Source organism: Melopsittacus undulatus, chromosome 2, assembly GCF_012275295.1.
Source record: "Melopsittacus undulatus isolate bMelUnd1 chromosome 2, bMelUnd1.mat.Z, whole genome shotgun sequence".
NCBI classification, from domain to species: domain Eukaryota; kingdom Metazoa; phylum Chordata; class Aves; order Psittaciformes; family Psittaculidae; genus Melopsittacus; species Melopsittacus undulatus.
This window is the reverse complement of record NC_047528.1, coordinates 28783949-28807075: the sequence shown is the minus strand read 5'-3', so window position 1 is coordinate 28807075 and position 23127 is coordinate 28783949. Positions and strand designations below refer to the sequence as shown.

Below are 23127 nucleotides of genomic sequence, written 5' to 3'. Positions count from 1 at the left end.
AATTAAAGAAAATCACCTCAACTCACCTAAAAATCAGCATGAAAAAAGCAAGTAAAAGACATGCTAGCAGAGCATAAATTAACTACTCAGACCACCTGGCAGCACTTTGGAGGAAGCACAGAGCATCTTGGGCATTATTTAAGCCCACTGCTACAGCAAACACATTAAGTTTAAGACATTAAAATAATTTAGTAATTATATTCTCACACATTTTGTCAGACAATAAACCACAGTAATTTGTTCAAGTAAATGCCAGACACCTCCTTAACATCATCAGCTTTGTAAATTACGTTTCATTTTCTAAAAGGTTTTTCCACTTTAAAAGGAAATTAAGGTGATCTGTACTGGATTTCATTTTGTGTCTTATGATCTTAAATATTCACTGTCTATGATCCATCTTCTGTCTCCACACTGATCTACCAGATATACTAGCTCACCATAAACACGTGTTTGGACAGCACAGATGAGCCATTAAAGAATTACCCTATGAAGCAATTAAAAGCAGTAATCCATAGCTCTTAATACATGATTAAAAAAAAAAAAGATTACTTTTCTCAGTTTTGAATTTCAAATCAAAGTTTGATAAATCCCAGATCATAATTCTACTACTATATCTTTATTGCTCTTTTCCAGAAATATACTTCAATATTAATTCTGCATTAAAACCATGACATACTGGTCAGCTAAAAGAAGCAATATAAGCAGGTGTAATAAAGTAATGAAAGACAATAAAGTACACTAAATGGTATAAAGTTATAAGCATGCTATATACTATGCCTTGATTAAGCGGAATGCCATCTAGTATTTTATAGACATTTTTCTAAAAAAATATATCCTAAATATGCCATAACTTTCTACACATGATAATTTTCAGAGAATTTACAGGACAACCTCTGAAAAATACACCAAAGGATATACATTAAAACACAAGAAGTCTGCTGAAAGGCTGGACCTAAGAACACAATTCCCATGGCCTGTTAGTTGATATACCTTTCACCAACTCTTCTGAAGCTACCACACTATACTGTCAGATTTATTGTATCATTCCTTCCTCTAGCTTAAAAACCACTGAAATCTCTCCATTGCAGTAAGATAAAGCAGACTTTCTCATGCTCAAATATTATCTTTGATAAGTGCTTCCACTCCACAGGCAGTCTCCTTAAACAGGATCTTCTCAACTGTACCAGTCACTCCTAATGATCACTTTGCAAGTAATCAGGTAGGAGATACAGTAAGTAAAAATATTCCTCATCATTCTCTCTGGACAACATTTGATTTAGCTGCCCAAATTAACAATGAACACTACAGATAATTCTTATTATGAATGAAAATATGATGAGACAATGTCCTGTTATCTTGTGTCAAATTACAAAGGCTTAATTAATTTGTTTCTCTTTCTAAGACTTCACGTCTTACCATCCAAAAATTCCAAATTTCACAATGCCTTTTTTCCTCTCAACAGACTTTGGAGAAGAAAACTCCTGCCATCACCAAAAACCCTCAACTTACTGAACATAACAGTTAAGGGACACCACTTAACGCTGGATTTAGACTCTTTTTTCATTTATGTTGTTAATACAGATGTAGATGTAAGCTGTCTAATCCACATAGAAAACTCTTAAGAGTTTGTCACTGTTTGCCCCTTAATTATTAATTCCAAGTATGCTTCCCCCATTATCATTAGGGCCAGCAAACTGAAGCTGCATTTAACACCATTACCTCAGGAAAGCCATTTTTGGACTGCTGTATGAAGCCATACACATGTTTCACCTACTAATCAGACAGTCATTTCTATGATAATTGGACTCTACGGAAAAGAAAACTAAAGAACAGTTCTAAGTCAACACTAATTATTTTTCACTCATTACCTATCACTTTCACACTAAGAAATATATCTTATAATGATACAACAAGGCAATCAAGCATTGGTCTTACCCTTCAAAAACTGACTATTCAGAAACATTACACCTTGGTGAAATTAAACCTCAGATCATTTATGTTCCTTTGCCTCAAGACTTTAGAAATTAACAAATATACACAACTAACACTAAAGAAGATGCTCATCAGGTTTCTTTCTTATTCTGTCTGCTTCCACAGCAAAGAAGCGAGAGTCAACAAACCTTTCAACAAACCTTAATCTATTATAGGTCAATTCAGCACTCTGTTAAGAAGGCAAGAATAAAATAATTGTCATTCCAGGCAATTTCACAGAATATCTCACCTTCTAAACTCTCTACCTTTTCAGCCTCATTTCCATCTTCAAAACCTGGTAAAGGTCCTAAGTCTTTGTCTGTTCTTTCCTTCTCCGAAGCTGCTGAATCCCGACAAACACCATCAAATTCCTTTTCATGATCTCTGTCCATTTTAATTTCACTGTGTTTTGTTGATTCTTTTTGAGAGATGTCAAGAGTTCTGTCTCTCTCTCTTTCAGCAGCATCAGGCAACTGTCTGTCTCTCTCTCTGTCCAGCTCACGTCGCTTCTCTCTCTCCCTTTCCCTCTCCCGTTCTCGGAGCCTCTCTCGTTCCCTGCTCCTCGGCCAGTCTTTGTCAACATCTCGGTCCCAGTCTCTCTGTCTTCCCTCTCTCCTCTCTCTCTCTCGTTCTCGATCATGTTCATGTCGATCTCGGTCCTGAAGCCTTTCCCTGCTATCAAAGGACCCAGATCTGGAATGGACTTGACGATCTGATTCAGGAGAACTTCTTCTTGAACTGTGGCTTCTTGAATCTTGACGATCTGAATAAAATATTTTAAATACAGATGGTGACTGCAGCACATAAAAGTAATACTATTTTACTAGACCAAAGAATTTTAAAGATTCGGGTATGAAAATGTACTTCTCAAAAGTATCATCTTAAAATAAACAATGTTTTCAGGTTGCCTATAGCTTTAACCTTACTTAGAAATATAAGAAATTTATCCCAGACATGCAAAAGATTCTTAGTGGCTACTTTCCACTATAACAGAAGCCAAACCAAAGGTACATCATTTTAACTCAGAAATATACGCAAGGAAAAATGCTAATTTTTCAAAATGTATCTTCTAAAAGATAGAAATAATTTGGCTAGCAAATGATAAATTCAGAAAAATAATTTCAGGCATGTAACCATGAGAACAGTGAGACAAAGTGCTTTAGGAGGAAGGTATCTACCTCATTTTGCATAGATTTCAGATTTACGTATCAAAATGTTAATGATGAGTTTAAGAACATTATTTAGATGATAGAACTATATCAATGTTCTGTTAGCACAAGCATTTTCTCCTTCTACAAGGTTGGGGTTTTTTTGTCCTATAAATTACTTTACTCCCCAGACAGCATGAACTGAATCTGACTGTTCTTGTGTAAACAAAGTGATAATCCTGCCCACTGAGGATCAGCTTTTCAAATATGATAACACTTGCAGGAATCTTAATTTACTCTAGCTTCACAATTAATTGCAGAGAGCATCCCCCCCTCTCCCTTCACACTAATTAGAAATGAAAAGAGCATACAGCCAAGAATGAATTGGGATTTTTGCCTTTGGACTTCTGTACAAAGCAGGAGGTCAGTCTCACTGAAATGTATGCTGTTACCTGAAGATGTGCTGCGACTGGGTTCCCCTCGTTTCAACTGATCAATTCTTGATTTCCGTTCCCCAGTGATTTCTAAGCTTTTCTTTTCTCTGTCCCTGTCCCTATCCCTGTCTCTAGAGCTACTGTGCAGGATCCTCTTCCGTCCAGTCTGGTCATCTCCACTGCGATGAGCTGACTCATTGGAAGGAGATCTGAGTCTGCTTGAAGCATGGCTCCGATTGCTACCAAGGCTGCTGCTACGCTTCTGATCCACAGGTTTACGGTGTGGTCCATCCTCTATAGTAACATGAGGGCCTTCCACCTTTTCTCCTCTCGTCCTGTGACTTTTTCTGTGGGAATCCTCAGTGTTTCTTTCTGGAACAACAATGTCACCACGTTCAGGAACATCTTCATCTGACCAGTCACTGAATGTTGTATCTTCTCTTTTCTGGGGGACTTCTGTCACAGCTTTCTCAGGTGGTGCTTCAACCAATTCTTCTTTTGTTACAGGGGGGGTTCTTGGGCCTTTCTTCTTTTTATGATGTGGAACAATCTCTTCATCAGAAACTTCAGAATCACCCTTTGATCTCTTCCGCTTTTTCTCTACATTTTTCTTTTTTTGACCTTTCTTGGGTGAAAAGACCTGGCTTTCCTCAGTCGTTGACTCATTAGTGTACCGCTCCACCCCACTGTCATCATCCTTCTTCTTCTTTGTGGCCTTTTTCTGTACCTTAGACTTCTTCTTACTGTCATCATGTATTCTGTCAGAAGCATCTCTTTCTTCAGAGGGACGGTGTCCAAGATTTTCCTGAACCCTGGACCGGGAGCCTTCTGAAACATCTGGCTGCTCTCTTTGCTTATCTGTTGAAGAAACCCTCTCTTTAAACTCTGGTTCTTCATAACGCCGGGAACTTTCCTTTCTGTCTGATTTTCGCTCTTCTTCTTTCCACCGACTCTGACGCTCTTCTGAAATATGAGAGGGGCTCAGTGACCGGGAATCCTGGGGCCGAACAACCTGGCTCAGAAGTCTGTGCTTTTCATCTACAAAATGGGAAAAAGGATGCACTGTATTTTTTAGGAAGGAGAACACGTGAACATTTGGTATCTTGTACATGAAAACGTGTAAATTAAAACATACAATCCATTATTTCAGATACATTTATAAAGTTTTTCAACTGCTGCAGTAGCAACAGACTTCTTTCCATTTTGGTAAACATGCATCTTAAACAAATGATGTGGAAGTCACTACCACCTGGCAGACATAACACATAGTGACAAAATTAAGATGAGACAAATATACAGATTAAGAAAAACAGTCATAAAAATATGGGAAGGAGGACACTTACAAAAGCTTTCCCCATGTTTTGTCTATTTAAGATTGCAAGTTATTTTCCATAAGCAGAGAGTAAGCTGGATCCAGCTGCAGAGGCAGGCCGCTCCTACTTACTTTTATCATCTCCACTGTTGTAATTATCACTATCAGGAGAGTGCTCACGACGACGTTTGGGTGACTGACGAGGACTTGGACTGCTTTCATTTCTGTGACGCTTCCTGCAGAAGAAACATGTACAGTCAAAATACTTCAGGATTCCTTAAACAAAACAGTCATTCACTGAGTAATCAATACAATCCCTGACATCTAAGCAACTCAGAAGACAACACAGCTAAGGATGCCAGGAGTTCTGTATTTTTTTAAGTTGTTATTCCAAAACTGCAAGCATGATCAGTTTTCTGACCATACTGTAAGATACCTTAAACTAAAATACAAACACTTCAGACAAGTACCTTTTTAGCAAAAAGTTATCAAAGATTATTAAGATAATCTTTTCCTTGTGGCAATGACCCTTGCAATGCATTGCCCCCAGCTGGTAGCTAAACCCCCACCTAGATTCTTGCTGGGGATTGCGGGAGCCCATGCTGATTTATAGGAATCCACAATTCTCTCATGAAAAAGCTATTCATAACTTCCAAGCAAAGCAACCATTCAGGGCAACACTGCTTTGACCAGTATTGACAAAGCAGTGAGAATATTACCGTATTAAATGAAAAAAAAAAAAAAAAAAAGGAAAAAAGTGCATCAGTGCTATGCACTTAAAAGAGGCCCCACACATTCACTCAGGATATTGTCCACGCCTTCACTGGTAGCCTTCTGGGATTGAAAATTTAGTAGTGCAAAGGGTAATGCATGTCCCACAAAAATTTAACAAATGAAGTCATGAACCCTGACCTTGTTAGCTGCTATCTGACTTTCCAGGCTTCAAAAGGTACCACAGACTGCTATTATGTTTCCAAGAATGCCTGCATTTATTAAAGGCAAGGCCATGCAGGCATACTTAGAAAGGAAAATGACATTGTCTGACTCAATTGCTAGCTCCTGAGTAGTTCCACAGCTCTGCACTAACAAAGTATTGGATTAATTTCGTCACCACAGTACTGACTTCAGGGTCACCAGTGTGTGCCACACAGATGCAGGGTAGAAATGGTGCCAGAGTAGGCCTCTGCATAAGCAGGCTATCTTCTCCCTTATGATACTCTCTTGCTTACTAACATACTGAAATCAGCAGTAAAAGACTGCCTTTTTTTTTCCCAAGACTGAAGCAACATTCAGATCTACTCACTTGGATTTTCTCTCCTCGTGGACATCTCTTGAGCTTCTTTCTTCTCGGATATCTTCTCTCTTATCCCTGCGGTCTTCCCTTCCTTTTTCTTTGTCATCCCAGTCTCTCTGGCGGTCTCTTTCTTTATCCCTGTCTCGACCTCTGTCCCTTTCTCGTTCCCGCTCACGATCTCTTTCTCGCTCCCGCTCCCTTTCTCGTTCCTCCCGCTCTCGTTCTCGTTCCTTCTCCCTCTCCCGCTCTCGTTCCCTTTCCCTGTCATGGTCCCTGTCTCGGTCCCGCTCCCGATCCCTGTCTTTGTCCCGCTCTCTTTCCCTCTCCCGCTCCCGAGCACGATCTCGCTCCAACTCTCTTTCCTTCTCCCTTTCTCTTTCCCGATCTCTTTCCCTTTCCCTCTCTCGGTCCCGCTCCCTTTCTCGCTCCCTCTCCCGGGCCCTTTCCTCTCTCCTGTCATCAGACCGATCTCCCCTTCGCTCTTCTCTTCTATCATCCCGCTCAAGGTCATCACTTCGTCCTTGATGCCGTACTGGTGAGCTTGCTCTCTGATCTGTGAAGAGAAGCAGGTTTGATTACCAGGTGCTAAAGGGACATAAACTGTTTCCACTACACTAATAAAATCCCAGCAGCTTTTGTTTTGACAATTTAGATACTGGTTTGCCTTAAATGAAAAGTAACTCCCTGCAGAAACATGAAAATTCCCCTTGGGGAGGGAAGATGACAAAAAGCAGTACTAATTTTGAAAGGCTTTTTTCAGTATTTAAAAGGCTTTTCAATATTTAATAAGCATTCCTTATTTTAGCCAAAAACTACTACGATTTTTTTTTTCCTACTAGATTTTTCTGAATGGCTTCAAAAGGTAAGTATACACCTCACAGCCTACCTATTATTATTACATTGCTCAATGATTCAAAATCTGGTATAAGATCTTAAAAAGCTCTTAATGACATAGATATGCAATACTAAGACTTCTATATGAAAATTTTACTTCCTAAGCCTGTTAAGAGTCACAGGCTTTATAAGAATTCACACTGTTTATACTTATACTGGAGGTGGAGACAAAGAAGAGGAAAAGATGTTTCACACAATGAAATCTCATTAAGAAGTTTAGGTTGTTTAAAGACTATCTGGATGAATAAAAACAGTAGGTGCCAACATCCAGCTATAGGAAGGGAGAAAGGCCATACATACATACATACATACTGCAAACTAAGAAATTCTGGCCTGTCTCATCACAGAAAAGATCTCTCCCCAGAAATACACAGCCAAGCCCAAAGGAAAGGGAGTGGTGAGGATGAGATAGGGGAAGCAGAACTGCTAGAAATTTTCATATGTATTCACTACAGAGTCTTAAAGTTTTAGAAGCTTGATCAGTAGATTAGAGTCAGGGAGAAAACTAAACTTACATAGAAAATAACTGATCGAGAAGGAGAGAAACCTGATTTATTCACTTTCCACAGACTTCACTGCATTTTGTTAATTATATTTCAGATTTTTTAGATATATTTCTATATATTATGATCACTTCATAAAAATTCCTATTCTGCTGTAAATAATATTTGAACTACAACGTATCAATAAAACTATTTTTCCACAACATATACTAAAAGCACTACAAAAAAGAACAAAAAATGGCATGAATAGAAGCTGGTATTTTTCGGTCCATTACGCTGAGGCCAGGAGTGCACTTTGCTATAAATTGAGACAACATCCACGAGGGGCAAGCAGGCAGAATTTGAACAGGACCAAATCAATAATATGTTCATTTTCATCGGTTTAATCAATTTTAATTTCTGAGCAAATTAACAATGACTTACTGCTCTCCTGTTACTAGACAAAATGAAAAGCAAACTTGAGTGACATTTCTGCCATGGATGTAACACTTATTTTTGTAAAAGGTAAATCATTAATCCATGCAATTGGTTCCGTGAATGGGTTTCATATTTTTTCAATGGTGCCTGTAATATTATGATTTCCTGTGCATACTAAGTGTTAGATTTTATCCAGAAGTTCTGTAACTCCTACCTATTATGTCAGTTTTGGTGACAAAACATCCACATGAAAGTCTTACATGTATCAAGATACTGAAGTGTATTAGACAATTAAGTGCGGATACTGAGCACTTCTTACATGACTTCTTTTTCTGAAGTGCTGCTTCAGTGGTTGTTTGGAACATCCAACTTACTTGCCTTAGCTGCAACTCAAATGCGCAAGTCTGCATTTTAAAATCTTTCTAAAATTATTCCTTACATATTACAGAATCAAATAGCAACCAAGATTTATCTCAATTCTTCTCTGAATGACAAACATTAAGATTGTGGTCTAATTATGGAAACTGTCTTGAATTATAACTCTGAGGAGGATTTACTACCACAAAAAATGATCTAATTTTTCAAGTAAGGAAACAACAAATTTTATCTCCATTCAACTCTTTACATTTTTCTCCTAAAAGGGAAATAGAACCCATTCAAAGCAACTTCCCTTCTATAAATTTATTTTATAAATGTGTTTTCTTTGAAGATGTTTTTTTTCTGTTGACTGGGATTTTCTTTTAATTCTGAATAATTTATGAGCTCATAATGATATGAGGAGCATAAATTACATTATAATATATCTAGGATTTTCTGGGGTGGGAAGGTGGAAGAGATGAAAGCTACTCTGCAAAAGCCAACCCCCCAGGACACATTCAGACTGAAGGATTTTTCAGCTAATAAGAAAAAGGAAGCCTGGAGATTAGGTCTGTGGAAATCCTGCCTTGAAGAAGAGAGAGAATCTAAAACAGAACCTTCCACAAGAACAAGCAACAACAGATACATTTCAATGGGCCAAAAAGCACCCCTTGATGTTACAAAACACCCGTTCGTAAAAATTAAGCGACAGCTAGAACATATCTATCACTTCCAAATCAAAACTCAAGATAGAAAAAAACACTGTAATTTTACACTTATTCTTCACAGCTCCTCTTTTCAGTTCCATGCTACCTTCATTTCCCTAACTCCTCCTGTTCTCTTAATTGGTGAGTAAAAACTGGTACTAAGTTCCTTAAAGACACAGTATTCTTTCAGGTGCAGAAGTAATTAAATGCAATTATGACTCTCAGCTTGTAAGTGTATGCATGCGAAGTGGAGGTGGAAGCAAAGAAGAGGAAAAGATGTTTCACACAATGAAATCTCTTGAAGAAGTTTAGTTTGTTTAAAGACTATCTGGATGAATAAAAACAGAAGGTGCCAACATCCAGCTACAGGGAGGGAGAAAGGCCATGCATACATACATACATACATACATACACACACTGCCAATGAGTGATCTTACTACATAAGTTAACTTATGTCAAGGACAAGACCAGTGTCAGTGTGTGGTGTCAAATGAGTTATTTATGAATTAATGGTGTGGGGCAGAACAAGGAAGAACAAGGAGGGAGCCAGAAACACACACATTCATACATAAACATTTGATTACATATGTAAGTGTAGAAATACACATGGAAATACCTCTTTCTCTATTGTCACGCCTGTCCCGTTCACCATGTCTTCTTTCAAAAGAGGAATCCCTTGCTTGTTCTCGACTGTCATAGCGATCCCGGTCAGGGTAGCTACTCCTTGAGTCCCAGCTGTCATGGTAGGTTCCACTACTGCTGTGACCATCAGCCTGGGATCCTCTAGTTCCACGACTTCCTAATAGATACAGCAACACAAAAGATCAGTTTCTACATGTAAGGAAAACCACTGATATTTACACCAATTAAAGTAGTAACTTCTAATAAACTTGAATTAATTGTTCATGAAAATAGAAATTGTAGTGCCAAACTCTAACCAACAACTCCAATTTTACATGTTTTAATTGAAAAGTTAGTATTTTCAAACTGTAAAAATCAAGATTTTTTAAATCACCATGCCCTGGTCATAACATAGATCTCCTGGCTATAAACAGAACAGTCCAAAAGGCAGGTCACATTTGTTCTGAGTAGCATATAAGCTTATACACTGTGCAGAAGGAATAAGCAGAGAAAGTAGAGGTAATTTCTCTTGTAAAAATTATATGGCATTTCCCTGCCACAATAAGCCTGAGAAAGCCAAAATATATTTTCTATAGATGGTTAAAAGTGAAGCTGTTCCACAAAGTGCATCAGACTTTCAAAAATACTGCCACAGCTTAAAATCATCCCACCCCCCCTTTTTTTTTTTATTTTGGTGAATCAAGAAGGGACAGGATGGCAGGGCAAGGAAAGCTGTGAAAGGTGGTTTTCAAGTACCTATGATATGCAGTTGATTTTGAGACAACCCCAAAAACCTGCTGCCCAGTACCCTGAAACATACTGCCCCATATGAATCTTCAACTACACACAGAATCATAGAATCGTTTGGGTTGGAGGTGATCTTACAGATCATCTAGTTCCAACCCCCTGCCATTGGAAGGCCCACTTTCCACTTGACCAGGTTGCTCAAAACTCCATCCAACCTGGCCTTGAACACTGCCAAGGATGGGGCAGCCACAGCTTTTCTGGGCAGCCTGTTCCAGTGCCTCACCACCCTTGCAATGAAGAATTTCTTGCTTATAGCTAATCTAAATCCACCCTCTTTCAGTTTAAAGCCATTCCCCCTTGTCATATCCCTACATGTCCTTGTAAAAAGTCTCCCTCCAGCTTTCTTGTAGCTGCCCCTTACTTGTATTTGTAGCCAATGGAAAAACCTAGAGCTGCAGAAACATTAGAGTGATGTAAGGGTTAGGGTTTGTTTTAAAGTTGGATGGCAGAATATCAATATGTTATGCTACTTTAAAGAATGGAGAACACGTAAGCCCTATAAATTTAAGCAACTGTTGTAATTTAATGACAATAGAATTGAATATAGCTTTAAAAGCATGAGCTATTTGGCAGCACCTCCTTATCAAATATCAAACAAGGTAGTATGAATGTCAATATTCAATCTCCAACTATAGGAATACTTATTAGTTTTTTTAATAATGCAATACCCTTGTCAGATAATTCTGGAACTCTGCCTCGACTTCTGCCAGTTCTATCACTTCTGCTGTCATTTCTGGAGTCACTTCTGGAGTCATTCCTTGTTTCGGCCCGAGAGCTCTCCTCTCTGCCATGCGATCTTCCATAGCTGCGCAAGTCCTCCTGATACTGGTCATCCTTTTTATGGGCATCACGACTCTCTCTGTCTCTATAGTCATGGGAATCCCGTGTGGATCGCGAGTCTCTCTGATCACGACTATCTTTAGTATCTCTGCTATAATCCCTTGTGTCTCTGGAGTCTCGAGTATCTCTGGATTCCCTTGTCTCCCTCCGATCTCTGTTGTCTCTTGTCTCCCTCCGATCTCTTCCATCACGGGACTCTCTGTCATCTCGGTGATCCCTGGAGCTACTCTGCTCCTGGTCATAATCACGATCATCTCTTGATTCTCTTTCTTTTTCCCTTTTTCCTCTAGTTTCTGTAAAATGTTAAAAAAAAAAGGTTATACACCTAATCAAAGCAAGCAAAAGTTTAGGACACAAAAATCACTAAAGTAATACTGTCAAAATATGCTACTGACACACAGCAACTCAAAATTAATATGTAAGTAGGAGAAGATCATGTTGGGTATTTACCTATACATTCAGTAAGCTCTACAGATCTTTTTTTGAATTTGAATCTGTACTTTACAAATATTTACCTATTCAAAAAGACAGGAAGTATAATAAAAATAAATTTCAAACGTCTTAGAGCAAACACACTTCAATACTTTTAAGGTAGGATAATTTTTTTCCTCCAATCACAGATTCATTTTTAACCCATACACATATATTTCCAGGAAACTTAAGCTATATTTAGACCACTTGCTTTTAAGACCTCAGTGCCCTGCCAAAGCCTTTTTCTTTTTTAATTATGTATTTATAATATTACAGCTACAGGAAGGTAAGATTACAACCAGTCCAACAAAAAGCTGACATATGTATTCTTTGAAAGCTGTCTCTTGAATTAAACAGTATGTTTGCTCATCACAAATTACTCAACCAGCTTTACTGATTTACAGAGGGAATCACAGAATAGTTAGGGTTGGAAAGGACCTTAAGATCATCTAGTTCCAACCCCCCTGCCATGGGCAGGAACACCTCACAATAAACCATATCACCCAAGGCTTCGTCCAACCTGGCCTTGAATACTGCCAGGGATGGAGCATTCACAACCTCCCTGGGCAATCCATTCCAGTACCTCACCACCCTCACAGTAAAGAATTTCTTCCTTATATCCAATCTAAACTTCCCCTGCTTAAGTTTTAACTAGTTACCCCTTGTCCTGTCACTACAGTCCCGAAGAAGAGTCCCTCACCAGCATCCCTGTAGGCCCCCTTCAAATACTGGAAGGCTGCTATGAGGTCTCCACGCAGCCTTCTCTTCTCCAGGCTGAACAGCCCCAACTTTCTCAGCCTATCTTCATACAGGAGGTGCTCCAGTCCCCTGATCATCCTCGTGGCCCTCCTCTGGACTTGTTCCAACAGTTCCATGTCCTTTTTATGTTGAGGACACCAGAACTGCACACAATACTCCAGGTGAGGTCTCACAAGAGCAGAGTAGAGGGGCAGGATCACCTGCTTTGACCTGCTGGTCATGCTCCTTTTGACGCAGCCCAGGATACAGTTGGCTTTCTGGACTGTGAGCTCGCACTGCCAGCTCATGTTCATTTTCTCATCAACCAATGCTCCCAGGTCCTTCTCCACAGGGCTGCACTGAATTTCCTTATGCCCAACCTGTAGCTGTGCCTGGGATTGCTCCAACCCAGGTGTAGGACCTTGCACTTGGCATGGTTAAACTTCATGAGATTGGCATCAGCCCACCTCACAAGTGTGTCAAGGTCCCTCTGGATGGAATTCCTTCCCTCCAGCGTATCAACAGAACCACACAGCTTGGTGTCATCAGCAAACTTGCTGAGGGCACACTCAATTCCACTGTCCATGTCACTGACAAAGATGTTGAAGAAGACCAGTCCCAGCACCCATCCCTGAGGGACACCATTCGTTACTGGTCTCCAGCCAGACATCGTTTCTTTGCACAGACCTCACTTAATGTCAATTAAAGGGACAAAAGAGCAATCAGTGAGAATTGGATTAGCATTCCGGAACCTCACAGAAAAGAGTAGTATTCACTCACAAGTATCCTGCTGTCATTCAGTTGATCCACTAGTACATGTCCAATAGCAAGAGAAGCTCACTTACCTACTGACACCATCATGTCATTACACAAGAAACACCTCAACAAATGTCTACAGGATCTTTACAATCAGCTCAGCCTATATAAGCAGTCCTTTGAGGAACACAGTCCCTGAAGACAGCACCACCAGCACAGGAACTATAATACAGATCATATCTTCCTCACCCCCTAGCCACTGGGACAGATACCACAGCTTGAAAATCAAGTTTCAAAATGCAGTTTTCAAAGAAATAAAAATTATTCTGAAGTGTTATTTTTTATTCATACCCTCCCGTCTTTCGTGACGCCTGTCATGAGACTGTGAAGTCCGATCACGATCATGTCTTCCCTTTTCTCTTCCAGGAGATCGGTGTCTCGAAGGACTTCGCTTCCTCTGAGGAGAAGAGGAAGAGTGTGGGGGATACGGAGAAGATGATCGCCTAGCAGGTGGGGAAGCTGTCCTTTGATAGGATGGAGACGGAGTTCTTTTGCGGTGTGGGGAAGGAGAATGTCTTTGAATAGAGGAGCCTGATTGCGATGAAGACGAGTGATGTCTGGAGGATATGGGAGAATGATGCTGACCTGATGGGGAAGCAGATCTGCAAATAAAGAGTTAGAATAGGCACACATGTAATAACCTGATTTGAAAGGTTCTTACTATGCCTACAAAAAAAAGTGATTAAAACAATTTGTGCATTGTCTACTCTTTGTCTGCTGAAAGTACTGTTTCTACAAAACACCAACTAGTTTTCCCTCAAGGGTACCAAATATCCTTTTAAAGTATACTTTCTTTAAATGGCAATAGTTTATTTATCCAAGAACAAGCTGTTCAATCAAAATTACAGTACACAACTACCTCCTGGGGGAAGGGAGAGAGGAATCAGAAAAGAGTTATTTTCTCCCCCACCCCCAAACCAAGAACAATTGTTTTCTTCAATATAAAATGCTTTCTGAAATTCATGGTAAAATTAGGCAGTTAACGTTTTACACAGTGTTACCTAAGGGGATTTTTTTTTTCATTTGTTTCCAACAGCATTCAATTCTTTATAAAAGAAACAGTGTCACCTTCTTGTGCATTTTTAACTTCTTTCTTTTCTTATAAGCATTGATCTTTAAACAATTTAGGCCTTGATCCAGAAAACCCATACGCATATCTACTTAAAGGTTTTAGCAACATGAATATTTACACAAACAAGGAAAACTCATAGCTAATAGGATAGAGATAGAAAATATAGATATTATATAGAAATTCTATATATAGATATATATATCTATATATATTTTTAATATATATATTCTATAACATCTATATAGATATTATATAGAAAATATCTATATAGATATTATATAGAAAATAGAAAATAGAAATATAGAAAACAGAAATATAGAAATATAGAAAATAGAAAATATCTATATAGATATTATATAGAAAATATAGATAAAGTGTCTGTCACCTTCAAAATCCCATCACTCAACTAAAAATCATTCAGACAACAGTAAACAAATTTCCTCGTAATACATTATACCATATAGAGTCTAATGTGGACACACATTTCAAACCCTTGAGCTCAGTAGTAAGGGTATTCTTCCCTTATCAGCATCAAAGTGATCTGCAAGAATATTTTTACATGAAATACGCATTACCCTTAACTCACAACTCCCTTCTGCTTCACAAAATTCCAGAGATTCCAATGAGAAAAGCAGGAGACAGAAAAAACACACATGGACAATCCATACTCAAAAATCCTTCTTAAGTGGTTTAGTTCCCACTTTTGAATTTCCATATATAGTGTCGGTGACTTCAAGTAAACATCCAGGTCATACAGATGAAGCACTCAGTTTTGGGTGATTCACAAATGAGGGACTGCTTTATCAAAGGCAGTAGTACCTCTGCAATCTTCTGCAATATCCCAGCCTTTAAAATGACAATTTGTATGTGACACTGTCACATAGAGATGAAACAGAGAGCCTGGAATTTGTAGCAAAATTTCCAAAGCACTCAAAGTAAAATTCTGCCAAGGTCAGAAATGGCTGGCAGAATACAATATAATTCCATGACTTCAAATCTTTAAACTAAGACCACATTTACTTTTTCCCATGAAACCATTATCATGAAACATGGGGTTACCGAAATTGGCTTGCATGGGAAGTTTTCAATGGTTTGGAGACAAATAAAACATTTAAAATAACCTTCCATGCTTCTAGAAGAAGACCCATTTATGTTCACTGCTTAATGTTCCTTTCCAAACACTTGATACATCTGCACAGAACCCCCTAAGCAGGTGCTAGTGAGCAAAATACAGAGTAGATAAAAAAAAACCACACAAAACTAAAAACATGGAGAAAAGGGTGCTGCAAAGGTATTTTTCAGTCTCCTTACTACTGCTGGCTGCAGGGGGAGCAGGCTGCTTTACTCCCTTCCCTATACACAATCTAATTTAAAGAAAATGTCCATCAGTGACATCTAGATTCAAACAATACAACATTGTTCAGCTGAACTGAGTCACCACAGCAGCAAAACAGCTTGCTTACAACTCTTAGGATTTCTGAATGGATGGGTTTATTTTGCTTGTTTTATCAGCATGCAGATATATATGACATCTGGTGTCTTCCTCCCACCCTTCAACAGAAGTGCCAAAAATAAGGACGCTTCCCTCTCCGTTATACAAACATAGGACTACAGTATTATTTAGCACTGCCATTCTAAACCTGAGCTTACAGACTCCTTCAGACCAAAATAAGAAGTCTCCTCCTTCCTTTTTAATGGGTGGTAAAAGATTTTTTTTTCCAAGGTCCCTAGAACTGGCAGGATGGTCATTTCTCTGAAGCTTCCTGCAGGAAGGGTCTCTGAAATTCTCCTCGTACTGTACTCTTTAGCCAACTGTGTTTGCTTTTCAGGAAAGATGTGTAGAGCCAGGATCTGTGTATCACCGTACCCATTTCAAAGCAGAGAAACTCTGCTCCTTCCTCATCTCCCAGATGGAAGACTTCTCACATTTTCTACTTTTTAAGAAGGGGGAAGGTGAGAAATAAAAAGGTCACAGGCTATGTCTCATATCAGACTTTTGAAGTTCCACCTGAAGGCAAAACATATGAGAGGGAGTACTAAACGGAAGCCTACACCATGACTTGTATTCTTGATAATGCAGGTATTCTCAGTGTAGTAACTTGGCAAAAAAAAGAAAAAAAAAACAAACAAAAATCCCAAACCCAAAATTTTCAGAGTTCGAGTGTTTGAGGCACACACATATTCCCAACAGACACACAAACCAACAGAGGAAGTTTCTAAACTACAACTATTCATGGAAACAAAACCCATGCAATTGACCTCCCACCTGCGAGACGGTGAGAAGTTATGCTTGTGAGTGGTTGACTTGGCTGGAGCTCGGGAGGTTTGTCTTCGCCTCGAAGCAGGTGGTGAATACTCCCTGGAAGGGGAAGAATTACTGCCAGAATGATCTGCAGGACTAGGAGAACGCTTCTGTCTATGGGAGGTTTCAGAGGCATCCCTGGGAAACATAAACAGCAGCTTGTTTAACAGGTACAATATGACGCTACTACAACTCCAAGACAGAAACCGTGCTTACAAGACCAAGAACAATCTTATAGAAACATACATTCCACCCATAATTTTACATATAAGATTACCTTAATCTACCAAAACTCAAGAATGCAAGACATGCACTGAATTTCTTGCCAATTACTAAAACTGTAAAATACAGAACTAGAATACGGTAAATCCAAAATTATATTCTCATAATTATACCTAGTATTTCATGTGTCCATGAAACAGAATTCCTATCATGTAGAATTATCTTGTTACTCTATTAAAAAAATTTGTGTAATATCATAACTTTATTTAGGAAGCCTCAAGCTCACAGACATTTTCAAACACTAATCACAGTTGCAAATGAATCAAAGGGATCTGTCAGAACCCTCAACTATTTCACTTACTGTACATGATATAGACTTGATGAATCTTTCCTAATTTTTATTATTTTGACAAAAAGGAAGACAAAAAACCAGCACTGAAATAAAAAGCTGCAGTCACCACAGCAATACCTGATTATAGTACAATAATAAGCCAAGTACTCTCTTGATCTTTCCAGCACTATCTAGAATGTTCTTTTCTACTGCTTATGAACTCCTTCCAGTAATGGGAGTGTACAAGCATGAGGGAAATAATATAGTCTAAACTAAGTGTGATATAATTCATTTAATCAATCAAACATACGCATCTACTGGTCTTCCATGCCTTTGTTATGCCAGTTACAAAGTAAACATGAACGTGTACCCTATTTTCATCAACGGAATACAGGACTTAAAAATGCAGATTTTGTATTTTTCAACTTAAATGGACACATATGCTTCAGAAAATAACAGTCATATTAGTACACCATTTGATATATAGATATATATAGACATACACACACACGTACATATGTGCAAAAGCAAAGTAATTCTAAAATCACAGTAGTCTTTGACTACTTCAGAAACACTTTTACCTACTGAATATTAGGCAGAGTTTAAACCTTCCAGTGCCAAATTAGAAAGATAATAGTCCTTTAAGATTTCAGAGGAGCAGGGAAGAGGACAAGTGAATATTTTGATAGATTTTGGCAAATTAATTGCCCCACTGGTGAAAGTCCAATTCCTGAGAAGTAATGGATCTTTCAAAAGGGTATTTTACAAATTTACTAAGTTATATAATTAAAACCAACCAATCTGTTAATTAGTCCATCAATACATCTATATAGCACACTTAAAATATTTAATGAGTACCAAAAAGGTTGTTGGCAAAGGAAGTATAAATCCCTTAATATTGAGTGTTCTATGAAATGTAACTTTAAAAGCAAGGTTACATTAATGTTAAAAGCTAATAATGCAACATAACTTACCTCTGCTTCTCTTTTTTCTCTTTATGCCTTTCAAAGTCACGGCCTCTTTCTTTCACTTCCCTTGTCTTTTCTTCTGAACGCTCTTTTGCTTTATGTTTTTCTTTGTGTTTCTTCCCCAGGGGAGTTTCCTCTTGTACTGGAGGAGGAGGACTAGGGGTACGGGGGCCTTTCTTTTTACTCTGGTTACTTTTAGAACTCCTATAGATAGATTAACAGGGGGAAGAAAAATGAAGGACTGCCAACTACTTCAAACAATTATTTCTAAGATGCTGGCAGGAAAGGTAGAATGTAAAGGGCCTTGAAGCTTTTAGGATGGGATTCACCACTCCATTAGCGAAGCAATGTTCAATAACTCTACTTGACTGAAGGGTGAATGTAGATGGTAAAAATTCACATTGGGCTCTTCCATTTATAACCTTTATTTCTGAAGCAAGTGAACAAAAATGGGAATTGCTCCTGTTCAGACAGAACTAGTTTTCAAAGTTAAAATGCCCTTGCATGAACTGCACACATCAGAGAACGAGAATTCAATGAAGCATCTTGTCTGTTGGCAAAGGACTCCCACGTCTGCCATGCAAAACCCCAATCACATGCACAAAATGACCTATCCACTCATGTCTTGAATTTAACATTAACTACCTGACACAGGATAAAGAATATATGCATCCCATGATATGAAAAGGTATAATTTCTTTCATATAAACTACCACTGACATAAACCCTATGAACTAGATACCACTGCATAGTGAATGTCAGCAGCATACTACTGCATGCTGTACATTCTCATAGCAGAAACAACATTGTTTTGTCTGCTTTAAAGGGAATTTTTGCTTAGCAAATACAGATGCATCTGCTTACTCTGCTACAGTAATTTTTTTCTTATCTAAGTGCTGTAGTCATCCAAAAGGTCCTGCAGCCAGCAATCACTTAGAAACAAGTTTTGGAGATTGACTTTTCATGGCAAGGTACCCAGTACAAACTTTCTGTGATTTTCACATACTTTGTCCTTGCATTTTCCCTCCCCTTCACATTCCCCACCTCCTTTCCCCTCCTGAATTATGAAAAATTTCCTGCCTTGAAAGTCAAACATTATTTCTTGAACAGCACAGAATGTGCAGGTAGTCAAATTATAAAAGTTTTACTTCGGTCTAGAAAAGCCACTTGATAGGCTGCAGCATCTCAAAATAAAACTGCTTTCCCACTTTCGTAATGGTTTATATTTCCTTATCACCTCTCAGAGATTCTGGACATTCAGGGAGAAAAAGTTTGCTTGCAAACCATGAAATTAATCAAGTGGCAGCTGTACTAATGTAACAGTTTTCTGCATAAGATGATTCACAGTGCACAATTTAGAGAACTTCCCCTGAAGTTACGGAATCAGAAGTCCTCAAAGCAAGGATAATGAAACCTCATACTATTTATGAAAACCCCAGTAATAAAAATCAGCGTGGTTCTCTCCTCTCAATTTTCTCACAAGATGCATTTACATACTGACCTCTGCTGATCCATGAGTGGGGAAGATACAGTAGACGTTTTCTTCTCTTTCTTACTAGCTGAAGATGATGATTTGGGACTGGATCTTCGTTTTGGAGATTTGCTAGACTTTCTTGGTGATGGCGACGGTGATAATTTAGACCTAACCACCTCTGGAGAAATCTTGAGGAAAAGAATGTATTAACTGATACTAATGCTCAAGAGCTTGATTGTATGTGTCAAATACATAAATTCAGTAACAGCCTACATCTGAGATCTTAACTATGTACACATCTACCTCAAATAAACTAACTGTATCATTTTCAGAGAACATCATAAAAGGAAGATGACAGGGAACGGATGGGGGCAGATAAGATGATGCACTCTGTAACACATCACAAAAACTATAACTCAAAGTTTAAAATCAATACGTGCCAGTGAGCATTCAAGTTTGCCCTACTCATTTAATAGCAGACCTCTTAAAGCAGAACACTTGGTTATGGTGCTGGATGATTGACCAGATTCTCACAACTAACATCCAAATCCCATATTAAGTTACACATGCACCAGTTATTTACTACTACATAATACAATAGCACATTTGCATCCCAGGAAGCTTAAGTCTTCCAGAAACCAATTAGAAGGCTATGAAGTGGCTCCTGAATTTTGATTTTTATTTCACATTGACATAATACAAACCTCTTTTTTAATGACTATATCCTCTCGTTTCTCCATATTTTCCTGCTCCAACTTCATGAGTTCTCTCTGAATCTTTTGGCGCTTCATTTCCAAAGACAGCTCATGATCATAATCATAATTAACATCTCCATTATCAGAGTCTTTATTGTAAAAAAAAGTAAACAGATTAGTAAACAACTACATAATAATATTTAGCATACTGGATGCAACACAAATATTTCAGTGACTTCTGAGCACTGCATGTATAGATCAATGAAGCTATGCCAAATCTCTTTAATTATGTGTATAAACTTGAAAAAACTCCAGTTAGTTCCACAGAAACTGCAGTTAAGTTTTAAAACTCCATTAAGAAAAACACCTTAACTTCTTTCAGAGACTTGCATCAACTAAACTTAGTTGGCAAGGAAAACTCAGTAAAACATTTATTTATATTTAAATAACAAAAAAGAGTATATCTTCATGAAATCCAAAAATATGTAGCGCACTACTTAACTGGGTAATCTCATACGAAACAGTTCTAAGTACTAAAGCATGATACTAGAGGGCTTTGTGTAATAGAGAATCTTGGAAATCAGTTGATACACTTAATTATACCTACAAATTGAATTTAAAATAAGAGGTCTGTATAACCTCCCTCACTGGATTAATGCACAAGAGTTTGTTTTAAAACATTATTACTGTTTGATTTTCGTATGAGAAAAGGTGCTACTTCTCTCACTTTTTCATTAAGACATGGCTAGTTAATACCATATGTATCAAGCTTTGCAACTGAAATCTTACTGAAAATTAAAGCAATTTACTCACTCTGTTTGCACTTCTTATTATAAGGCTATTTAAGTTTAATGCTCAAAAAGCACTTTAGGAAAATAACTGTCTGAGAAAAGATTACTTCATTAAGAAGTTATTAGCTTTCACTCCCCCTCCTACACACAGGAACTATATAAAAGTTTCTGCAATAACTGAACTCAGTCTACAAATGCCCTTTATGTTACAAGAATGCATGGGAACAGCTTCTAGAGAGGTGCTGTTCCTAACAGCATAGGTTCTTTCCCAGTCCATCTACCTGCTTATACAGCACTCAGTAGAACTTAACAGATGGTAATTCTATTTCAGCCGTATAGCTACAATCAACATTATTTTGATAAAACATAGTTTTCAAGATGAAAGCCTCAATGTGTAGAACTTCAGACATCCATAGTATGTATTTATATAAAACTTGAGGGTTCTATGTTCCAGACATTTTTGACTTAAGATTCTACTTCCATGCATACATGTCATAGGCTGCTGTTTCTTAAATCATGCTGAAAATTTAGAAAGGAGTGAAAATATATCACAGCTTCTATTCATGTACTGTGACACGCAAAACAATATTTGCAATACTTATCTCACATGCTAAAGTCACCTACTTAATGAAATTTACAGAGGAGCTTCATCCCAAAACCAACTTGTAGTATACTTTATTGCAAATACTTTCACTATATTTGAATTCACTTAGAATGGATCAGGATTCTCATCTTCTATTGCAATATTGTAACTACTTCTGAAACACTGACACAAAACCACACAAACACTACAGTTCATTAGAACCAGTCACAATTTCACTGTCAGGTGAGCTTGGTCTCTAACAAAAGTGAAACTCAGGAGAAAACAGACAGTCTTTTCCTCAAGCAGACAAGTATTATAAACAAGGACAACAAAATCATCTTTTAACCACTAAACAAAACAAAAAAGCCCACACAAACAAAAATGAGTACAGAAGGTAATGCAAGACTCCTACTACTCCTGGAGTGTTCTCAGATTGCTACCTTCAGCTGTTGAGCTGTTATACTCATCCAATGAAGCCCTTGTTAATGAGACAGTCTACACCATTACAAATTATGCAACAAAACCCTGCTGACTTTTTAATTCAAAGGAGTTATTCTCTCTCCTCAGACTGCTCAATTCAGAAATTACTTTGGATGTAACTTGGATTCAACTAGTGATCTAAATGTGAAAGATTCTGCTATAGAGCAGCCTATGGCCAAGTTTCTTGCTGTCTGAGGAGTCCTTAAAAGGGAAAAAATGCATGCGCTTTCAAAATAAGTTGGTTTTAGCACTGTAGCAGTCCAAATACAGAGCAAAGAAGCAGTCTTTGCTCACCTCCAAAACTAAGATTAATGGCTACTGCATAAAAGTATTCTGTTTAGAGACCAAATCTTCCAACATTCTACTTTACATACAGCCCAGTAATCTTGTAATTCATTGAGGTGTAGAGGGACCATTCATTTCATTACACTTACCTTCTCTATTTGTTTCCCAATCCCCATTTTCCTCTTCACTTTCTGGTGTTCTCTCTTTTGTAATTTTGATATCCTCTTTTTCCCTGTGTCTTCCTCGTGAAGACTCTTTCTACAAGGGGAAAAATGCTGCATTAGAGTAAACATTTTTATTTTAAAAGAAGACTGAAGAAGGTACATTTTACATGGCATTCTGGCTGTTTCTTTTTTATAGTTCACAAAAAGTATTTCTCCCTTTAGCCTCTTGAACAAATACCTTCTTAAATAAGCAGAAATTCCACAGGCAACATGATCAAATGCAATTTCGAGTAATCAGTATGCAAACAGCAGGTGGGGAAAAGAGAAGAAAGGTTTCATAAAATAAGAAGGTTTAGGGGCAGGGCAAGAAACAAGCATGTATCAGAGAACAAAGTTTAAAACGGGAACTGAAAGAACAGATCAGGTTCTT

General features: G+C 38.0%; 1 protein-coding gene across 4 annotated transcripts in view; it reads right to left on the bottom strand.

Annotated features, from left to right (window-relative positions):
• The window catches only part of ZC3H13 (zinc finger CCCH-type containing 13), a 47865-nt gene that overhangs the window by 6392 nt on the left and 18346 nt on the right, over positions 1-23127 (bottom strand). For all 4 annotated transcript variants that reach the window (XM_034072371.1, XM_034072386.1, XM_034072378.1 and 1 more), the window contains 12 exons: positions 22683-22791; positions 20404-20543; positions 19727-19887; positions 18232-18429; positions 16669-16842; positions 13622-13932; positions 11134-11598; positions 9654-9836; positions 6169-6712; positions 4998-5101; positions 3572-4591; positions 2222-2734 (listed from right to left, as the gene is read on the bottom strand). In XM_034072371.1, the coding sequence (XP_033928262.1) occupies positions 2222-2734; positions 3572-4591; positions 4998-5101; positions 6169-6712; positions 9654-9836; positions 11134-11598; positions 13622-13932; positions 16669-16842; positions 18232-18429; positions 19727-19887; positions 20404-20543; positions 22683-22791 (3922 nt within the window). The remainder of the gene's footprint in view (positions 1-2221; positions 2735-3571; positions 4592-4997; positions 5102-6168; positions 6713-9653; positions 9837-11133; positions 11599-13621; positions 13933-16668; positions 16843-18231; positions 18430-19726; positions 19888-20403; positions 20544-22682; positions 22792-23127) is intronic.